The sequence below is a fragment of the Antedon bifida genome, chromosome 9 (genome assembly GCF_963402885.1).
Source record: "Antedon bifida chromosome 9, ecAntBifi1.1, whole genome shotgun sequence".
Lineage (NCBI taxonomy): Eukaryota > Metazoa > Echinodermata > Crinoidea > Comatulida > Antedonidae > Antedon > Antedon bifida.
The window spans coordinates 17,117,285-17,127,113 of record NC_136234.1 but is presented as its reverse complement, the minus strand read 5'-3'; the positions used below and the strand labels follow the sequence as shown (position 1 = coordinate 17,127,113).

Genomic DNA, 9,829 nt, shown 5'->3' with positions numbered 1-9,829 from the left:
ACATTATACTCCACACCAAGGGGTACAGATTGTACCACTGAATGTGGATTATGAATGTGCTCATCAGTTTTTACTTGACCTAATTGCAAATAAAACTTTAAAAAAAAATAATTTTACATTTTATATACATTTAACAACATTTTTTTTTATACATTAAACTGTAGATATCGAATGTAAAAGTACAGTACATACAGTATCACTGGAAAAAAGTGGAGTGTGCCCTCTATGATCAAAATGGAAAGTGATAGCGCATATGACGAGGTTGAAGCAGACGAATGGAAACAGCGATACTTAATCTTGGAAAATCAGCTGGAAAAATTCAAATCCCAAGCTCACTATGTGCGGGAAATCCTTAAGGAAAAAGTAAGTCAACTTTGGTATCAGATGATTTTATTTTCCTTTCGTAATTTTGCCGCTAATTGTGGACAGCTGGTTTTCATGTGACGTAGGATGTTTCCGTGTAATATGCATTAGGGGTGGATGGGTTAACACGTTGTAAATGTGTAGGAGAATGATACTGCAAAAAATATTTAGGACATAATGAAAAACAAGAAAATTGGTATTTTTGAACTATTTTGTTTTATAGAGAATTATTAATTCATTCTTAGTTATTTTAAATACTACTGCAGTTATTAATTCAGATTTGACTTTTAAATAGAAAAGGTAAGATCTACCTTATTCCAATTTTCATGAACTTTCGTTTTTATTCTTCAAATTGTTTTGTTTTATATTTACTAATGAGTTGTTGATGTTATGCATTACACCATGACAAACTAATGTGTGAAAACACTGTAATTTTTTGGTTATATTATGTTACATTTGTGTTGCACGAGTTAGTTGGGTATCCGTTATTTTCAAAATTAAATTGACCAATGAATTTTCAGTAAAAATCTGTCACATTATCAAAACTTGTCTGACCGATTCTACTTCGCAACTCAACGATACATCAAAGTATTCTTTGATTGACGTTTCATTCTAACACTCATTTGATTACTTCCGTCTGACCCTACGGTAGATCCGATCTGAGATATCTCCACATCTCTTATTACATTCATCACTGCTTCTCATCCCAAGTGATTCGACTGTAGAGTTTACTTAGGATCTTCGACGCCGTTATGTGTTTCTACATCTCTGACATCTTGACGTTCGCCAATTACTAGTTTCCCTTCATTTTGTTTCATGTTTCAAATGACATTATGCGCATCACAATTTATTATAACATTGACCCTACAACATTAAGGTCGTCTGCTTATAAATCCATCCATGATTGCTTAAAAAAACAATAGATTTAAATATTAAATTCACGTTCATGAATATGTATTAGTTAAAGATCCATGTCATTTTAGGAAATGCATTCTTTATCAAATAATCTTTTTGACCTGACTAACTTATTTTACCACATACTTAATCCAGGGACCGTGTCGGGGACAGGAAGTATGGTTCATTGAACAGGTCATGTTCAGAGATAATTGATTGATGTCAAACGGTGATATTAATGCAAAAATATTTAACATGAAAGTTATGTAAGGCAGTTTTTGGGGGAAGGATGAGAGTGTGCATCTTATGCATCAGTGATTGTGGTAACACCACATGTTTTAATTTCAATTATTCGTAATGAACTGAAATACACAGGTGTTACCACAAGCATTTGTAATGGCAGTTGTTGTCAATAATGGCGCTATCACGTGCACCAATAATAAACCTAAAATGAGCACGCCATATGCTATGACATTTATATTTATAATACAAATAAAAAATGTCACGATTTAAAGATTTTCTTAGAAAGCAGATTACAAAGAAATATTTTTTAAACATGGGAGAAACGGTCCTCATGATCCTTAAAGTACTCCCAATGATTGGATTTATAGTATTGTATTGTTGCTTGTAATAGCTTTTATTTGAGTTATTCATTTTTCTCAATATGTTCTCTGTTTCTTGGACCGCACTGTATATTGTGAGTGTCACCGATTCAAAGGTGCATGGTCTGTATGTGGCATAGTTTAGGTGGTGAGAAATTATTCTAGCTTGCGTCTGGGTGCAAAGAAAGAACTTTACGCCTACTACTACTATCCCTCCTATTAAATTCTAGTACTACATTTACCCCTCCTGCTAAAACCAAAGCTTAGGTGTTGAGAAGTTATTCTAGCTCACGTCTGGGTGCAAACAAAGAACTTAGGCCTACTACCATCCTTACTATTAAATTCTAGTACTACCATAGTTTAGGTGTTGAGAAGTTATTCTAGCTTGCGTCTCAGTGCAAATAAAGAACTTTAGGCCTCCTACTATTAAATTCTAGTACTACATTTACCCCTTCTAAACCATAGTTGTCCTTAAGTGGCAAGTGATTTTGAACCTGTTGCTAAAAGCATGTTTGTCCGATGAACTCTGATAAACTCCAGTACCTTGAAGGTCAATATCCTCCGATACCTATCGCACAGATATTTTATGTTTCTTCTCACTTTTCAAAACATTACAAAGAATAAGTAAAATAAAAATCCTTTTTAAGATTATTAAAGTTCTACCACAATAATTACTGTAAGAATTAAATAATTTCATTTTTTGCTGACAAATGGGACGTTCCCTGGGATTATCCGTATGGATTGAAATCGCAGGAGAGGAAGTCCAACTAATGGAGACTGAACGCTGTGATGTCAATATAACTGGAAAGTTTAGTGACTTGGAGAAAATGAAGGGAAGATTAAATTAAAAATGACCTGAATTATGAAACCCTTGTCGAAAATAAAATACATCAATTTTACCTATTTTCCTGTGTTTTATTGAAGATGTCATATGCTATGGATATGTTTAAAATAGAGTTTTCTCGTTTAGGTTGTTGTATGACGCAAATGTCTGCATGTTTTTCGGTGATGATTTAGATGTTAGGTTAATTAATTTTTCAATAAACAAGTGAAAGAGGTTTTTAGGAAAGTGAATTTCTGACTGGATTGTTACGCTCAATTCTTTCATTGCCTTGATGGTTGTTTTATACTCATCAATTGGTAAAGTAAAGGCATGTGGCTCAGTGTGTTAGGCATTTAAATTTTGTCACTTCTACATTCTAGACGCACTCTAGATTCAACCATGGCTAAAATTCATTTTTTATATATTTATGATGATTGACATTCTTATCAAATGATCTACCTTTAATTTTTTGTACTGAATATCCATCGTTTGAAAGTGATTTTGACGGTTTTAACAGCCTAAGGTATATCAGGTATTGTTTAACTAGCTGTACGTATAGAATTCCAGTCTCAAGCCACTCATAATAAGATACTAAAGTAAAACATCAACATATCCCATCATGCTCTGGGCTATCGTCTCTGTAATGCAACCCTAGTGACAGGTGTTGCTGTCAGTCAATTGAATTTCCCATCATGCTTTGGGCTACCTCCGCAATCGTGATGCAACCTAGGCGATAGGTGTCAGTGTCAGTCAATTGAATGTGACCATATCATATCGGAGTTTAATTGAGCTGTAGTTGGATTGACGTTTTTCAGATGTCTATCTTAAAAAAAATTCCAACCAATTTTGAGAAAATTAGAAATAATAAACTTCAGTTGTCAGAAAAAAAATGTCATTCACCTAAACAGTAATGTTAAAAATAAAAAAAAATCTTGCCGATTACAGAGTGCATGTATCCCTTTTCACTCCGAAATAGAATGATAATAATATACTGAATACTGAAATGCTTTATTAGTCCATTATTTAATAGAAATTGATCATCTTAAAGATTGACAAATTCTAGTATGATAAAAAACAGATAAATATAAAATATAAAACAGGAATTCATATACAGAATACACACACAATATTGCACAAAACTTAAGTTATAAAATGCTGTAACAATTTAGAAGTTAAAAGTTTCATATAAATATTATTATATCGAAAACATTCCTAAAACCAGACATTTTTTAGATCCTTCGATTCTTTTCTACCCTTTTAAATCTTTAGCCTGTCTGATTTTCAAATAATTTACTTTATCCTTAGTTCTTATGAGTATTCAATTATAAGTTTTTCAAGTCAATATTAGACCAAAACCATGTTCTACCTGATCTTCCCGTATTGTTGTTACAAACACAATTTAATAATAACCTCTTGCCGTGTAACCATAGCGATAAGACTTGAGACAAATTCTTCTTGACCGGTAAGTAAGGAACACAATTTTTAATTTACATTATCAGGTGCACATGTGGATATTTGATTAGTTAGCCAATGTATCTTCTTGGTTTTACGTTGAGATTATTACTCCTTCGGTTTGACAGAAATTGGTAGCACCATGTTGGAACTGTTGGATACGTATCTCATAATTTGTTGTTACATTGTTGATTGTGTTAGTTTTTTGCTACTACTTTTGTTTTTTCCATATGAAGACATTTCTTGACCATGTTGATTTAAAGATGTATTGTCCCCCTGAAAAAATAATTATTGAAAAGTTTTTTTGTTGAATATGACATTTTAATGTCACATATAGTTATCCACTTTGACCAATAGTAGATTAAAAAAAATTGTTTACCTGAAAAAAATGGGTTTTTTTCTACAAAAGTGATTAACTTTATTAAAGCTACAAAATAACCTATTCAAAGTTTAATTTAACTAATCTCATTTTCATGTTTTAGGGGGACAATACATCTATAAAAAATGTACATGTACTGTCATTTTCATCTGGTCTTTAGCCGTGATTCACAGTGAATTCAGGGAGGTATAATTTATACATCCCTAATCATTTCCAGGCCATAACCTGGATGGTTCAGAAATTCTGGTATTGTGAAAGTGATTTTATTTTAAGGATAAAAAAGAATTTGGAGCTTAAGAAAAGTCTGGTTTTTAGAAAGTTTCTGGTTTTCATAAAGACTGGTGTTGAGAGAGTATGATATTGTGTCTGTGTTACAGAAAAGTACTTGATACAAACCAGAGTATTACAGTTAGCTAATCCAGGTTCCAGTAATTGTCAAAAGTTTAGGCAGGGATGAGGGTCGCAGGCTGGCTGACCCCCAATAGGATCCACCTATGAATTAAATAAATCATATCTGCAGTAAATAAATAATCTAAACATCTTTAGTTCAAAAGTCACCATTTTATGTGCTGGATGGTTCATAAATTCTGGTATAACTTCTAAAGTACAGCACCCTAATTGGCTATACACACTTCAGGCCTCCTGGTCATTAGATACAACAAACAACTGTACTCCTGCAACCTCATAGAGTCCTGCTGTTGCGCCTGACTCATCATTTATAAATGACAGCGGCAACTCACTTGCTGCAACGTTTTTCTACCACATAGAGCTAGATAATACGTGTTTAGAATAACAATAAGACAATGCAAGTCTGTGTTGCATTTATTACATAACAATTGTCATTATTTTATGCTTTGTCTACAATATCAAAAAAGTTTGACAAAAAAGTGTGATGTGCCTAAATATGGCAGTGATATGCCCAAGTATGGTAGTGATATGACATCATCATGTCCATATATGGGCACATCACATTTTTTTGTCATATAAAATTTGATAGTGTAGACAGAGCTTAACAAGCATGATTTTACCCCTGTTATGATATTGAATGTGTGAGTGTGTCTATTTTATATGTTACCATTGTTATTTCAAGCCATTGTGCTTATAACCAAATAAAATTGAATTGAAATATAGTTCTTTGAATTTTAATAAGCATAATTAAAGTAATTCAAATATTGTTTTTACTAATGATTATTGGCAGTTATGTTGTCATTGCTAAAATGAAACATCAAATATAATCAAGTCAGGACACAATACTAATTCAGTCACATAAAATGGTGCCAAATGAATGAACGATGAATGTTGTGGCTGTTCCTTCCTAATTTCGTTATTCAATCTATTTTTGGGTATATAAAAAAATATATGTGGAATTAGCAGAATTGGTTGAACATTATTGTGTATGGGCCTTGAGAAAAATTAAATATTGAATTGGAAGATATCAATATAAATGTCATCTCTGCATCATAGTTTGTCATGTTCATTAGAGCGCATCTTCCTTATCGCTGCTTAATTTCCTCCTAAATTTTAATATACTATTGTCTCTCATAAATGTTACCATTTATATTATTCTGATGACATCATGATGCTGGTTAAACATTTTAATAAAAGGGGGTCATATAATGACACCTACGATTTCTACAGTGACATAATGATAATAGACCAATTGACGCATTTTGAGCTTCAGTTCATAGGATAACATACACCTGGGCATGCGTGCATAAGTTATCATCCCGAGACCCCCCTAAATTTAGAAATTTTCAATGGTAAGAAAAAAAACATAGGCTACAGTTCAGCACTTATGCCCACCACTGATTGGTGCAGATCAATGAACTCTTCACAAACAAATAAATGTTGTCAGTATGTTCATGTAGTGGCAATGTAGCAGCAATATAACATGGTGGTTTTCATGATTGCTTGCCAAATGCAGGATTCTGGGTGCAAATAAAAGTTTTGTCACAATAATAGGATTTTCTCATGGCAAAAAAAGTACATTATACCTACACAAGAGTTAGATTTATATACCCAATTGTCTCCTTAAAGGTGTCATAGTATTAAAACATATATTACTTTTAAAGTTCATTTAATGAAAAAGTGTCCCCTTAATAGGGTATCCCCTAAATTGGTAAGGTTTCTAGTGCCATACAAATAAAATTATTTTCCTTTCAATCAGCAGAGGTAAGAATCCCAACCTTGATACTAAAGTGGCATCAACTTTACCTCTAATACACCTAGGGGATATAGGATATTAAATTTTCTAAATCACTTATTAATATCTTTTATATCAATTTATCAATTAAACCGTGCCGGTTTACTGTCTTGTTTTGGCATACCCAACTTTGTAATGTACGTCTCCGCTTAAAAGTAAAATCTATCAGCAAGTATAATATTAGAAAAGGATGTATTTGAAGTCATTTCAACAAACTTAATTTTCATCAGGAAGAAAAATGACACAAATCTGATGTTGTGCAAAAGGATAAATAATAAACTGCCTGTTTTGCTTCATAGCTATTTATACAGTAGTGTATGCTGTATATGGTGGGCGTACAGTTTATAACTTTAAATTGTTGTATGTACCTGGTTGCTGCAGGACACTAGATAAGAAAACGTAAAACTTTTTTTAAAGGTCTGCCAGAAATTTAACAATATCATCTGTAAAATGATGAAAATTAATAAACAGTATCAAGCTCTGAAATATCAGTTTTTTAAAACATATTACGTTAATGTATACTGTATGACTCTATTGAGTAAATTCAGTGAAGGTACTGTGAACTCATTTAGAATAATTGCTTTAATAACAGGTTACGTAAGCTACTGAAGTTACCTAGTTACAAAAGCGCAAGCATGATGTTTGTTACGAATAACATTCCCTAATTTTATGAATATTGGAGGAACCCAGGGAGGAACTCCATTCATAGTTTTAAGAACAGAATTCATGACAGTTGTAAATAGTCTAAACTTAAACCATAGTTAATGTACTTCAGTAGACAATGCGACCTGCATCAGCATTGGTGCAAAAGATATTTTAGGTTGTTTTTGTGGAAGATACTATTGTTATTTCCTGGTGAAATTTTGTATCTTTTTGTTTGTATGTTTTGTATATGGATGTACTATCTGAAAGAAAGGAAATGAATGAATGATCTCTCTTTAGGTTTCTCAACTATGTTGCTTCTTCTGTATAACATCACAACTCTCGATCTCAATTCAGTGGGAAAAAAAAGTAGTATATATAACATATTTATTATAAATTTCATATTTTAGGTACCATTTTGTGCCCGAGTGCAACTGTGTCTTCTATTTCAAAATGTGCCAAATTTGGAAGACATATCCTGTGGTATTTGTCATGTGTCAATACCATAACAAGTACAACAGAGATTTCAAAAACGTTGACCTTCAAGTTTTGGCAAAAGTTCAGAAAAAGAAAGAAAGAAATGAAATTTTGCATTTTATATTAAAGAGCGTTGACCTTTTAAAGTGGGTTATTTAGTAATGGTGGATGATACGATCAGGAAGACCTGAGACACACCCATATCAAGTGTTTTCTAGTAGGCTAGGCATTATTGGGTTATGATTAATAATGTAAAGATTCGTAATTAATCGACATAGAAATGCCAATAAAAATATTCTTTTTCTGAGTAAGATGAATTTTTAGCAGTTTAGAATTTAGGTCGTTCATTAAAATAGAGAATCAACAAGTATTAGATAATTATTGCAAGATTTATGAAACTTCAAAATTTACTTTCACTTTGAAGCGTAATTGGTATATTACATTTATTTTGACAAACATATTTTCTTTCTCTTTGTACTATGAACTTTCTGTGGCACGTCCCAAAAAACAGGCCCACAACAAGGGGTCTCCTACATTTAAATTAATTGCAAGCCTGTTTTTGTTTTATTTAATTAATAATTAATAACCATTTGAATAAATTCCCCAATTTCTTGGCAGCAGAATCAGAATTTTTAATAACTGCTTAAATAACGTTGTCTAATAACAATTAAAAGCATGCAATCGATTGGGTGTTGAAACGCCATTAATAGTATTGCTATACAACTCTATAACAGCAATGGAAAATATGTTTTCTATTGATTTGATTTTTTTGACAAATATGGTAGTGATATACACAAATATGGTAGTGATATGACAGCATCATGTATATATATGGGCACATCACTTTTGTTTGTAACATTAAGTTTGATAGTGTAGAGAGCTTATGGATTACAAAAGGGATTATAAAATCTTTTAATTATGAATTTATAAATACTTTTACATGTTTTTCCAAAAAAATTAATGTTGTTTTCCACTGAACTTTCACTATTTCAACATAAACTTTCATAATTGAAAGTCGAGTGGTGTGTAGGGGGTCCAATGAAATGAAGCAGAACTCTCTTTAGAAATCTTAAACATGCTCAATTCTCTCCTTCCTTCGGAAGAGGTAACTTCCTGGTCACTAATCAAACCCCTTTTAACAGCACGTGTTCGTGGATTTCAGAAGTTCTAAAAGCGAAAGTAAACTTTACTTGTCATCCTCTAGTGAACGTAGGATTTAAGAGATTTTTTTTGTGAGTGACTTTAGGACCCTGTGTGCTGAGCAAAAGAGTTGAAAAACATTTGTTTTTAAGCAGTCATGTAAGTGTTTTTCTTATAAATTAAAATTCCTAAATTGTTATAAGCTTTATTGGAACAGTTTTAATGCAGAATGAGTGAGATTGGAATTTGATAGCTGGACAAATAAAAGTAAGTGCAATATTAGAGGATGTTTTTAGCATTGTTGTTATTGTAGTAGATTTAGCTGATAACTAATGTAGTAAATAGTGAATATGATACAATTACAGAATAGAATTGAATTTTAATATCTATTTTTTTAGGTTGAAGACAATTAAAGCGAGGAATTATGTACTATTTACTATTAAATCTCACTATTGCTATTTAAAAAAATATACATTATTTTTTACTACAGAAGTTAAAGACTTTGTTTGCTCATATTAACAATAAATGCTACTTTGATTGATTGATTGATTGAAGTATGAGGAGAAGTGGAATTGGGGTGTTAGGGAGCATTTTGAATAGTGCAAAGTGCTGAACTTAACCTAATGACTTTATGCTATTCCTCCGCTGAAAAAGTCTTTAGAAATCTCTTCTTTAGCTGCTCCGTTTAATTCCCAAGTTTGAGTCTCATTGTTGTTGGAACCTGATATTCTATCTTTTCTCCTCCTTGTTGAAGATAATTCTTTGATGAGATTAGTTTTGATCATCTTTACATTGAAGTAATTTATTCTATGTTATGTTAACAAGATTTGGTATTTTGTATTGGAAATTTTATT

At 31.9% G+C, this 9,829-nt stretch overlaps 2 protein-coding genes across 4 annotated transcripts in view; both read left to right on the top strand.

Annotated features, from left to right (window-relative positions):
- The first annotated feature begins 219 nt into the window (after nucleotides 1-219).
- LOC144851611 (pleckstrin homology domain-containing family H member 1-like) overlaps nucleotides 220-9,829 on the top strand; it is a 77,046-nt gene continuing 67,436 nt past the window's right edge. For 2 of the 3 annotated variants that reach the window (XM_078709149.1, XM_078709148.1), the window contains exon 1: nucleotides 220-363. In XM_078709149.1, the coding sequence (XP_078565275.1) occupies nucleotides 226-363 (138 nt within the window). In that variant the 5' untranslated portion in view covers nucleotides 220-225. Of the gene's footprint in view, nucleotides 364-8,919; nucleotides 9,243-9,829 lie in introns of those variants that run through there. The other variant, XM_078709150.1, reaches the window with a different exon arrangement.
- The window catches only part of LOC144851630 (glycoprotein hormone beta-5-like), a 234,143-nt gene continuing 228,762 nt past the window's right edge, over nucleotides 4,449-9,829 (top strand). Inside the window, exon 1 of the mRNA XM_078709193.1 lies at nucleotides 4,449-4,460. The gene's annotated coding sequence lies outside the window, so the exon portion shown is untranslated. The remainder of the gene's footprint in view (nucleotides 4,461-9,829) is intronic.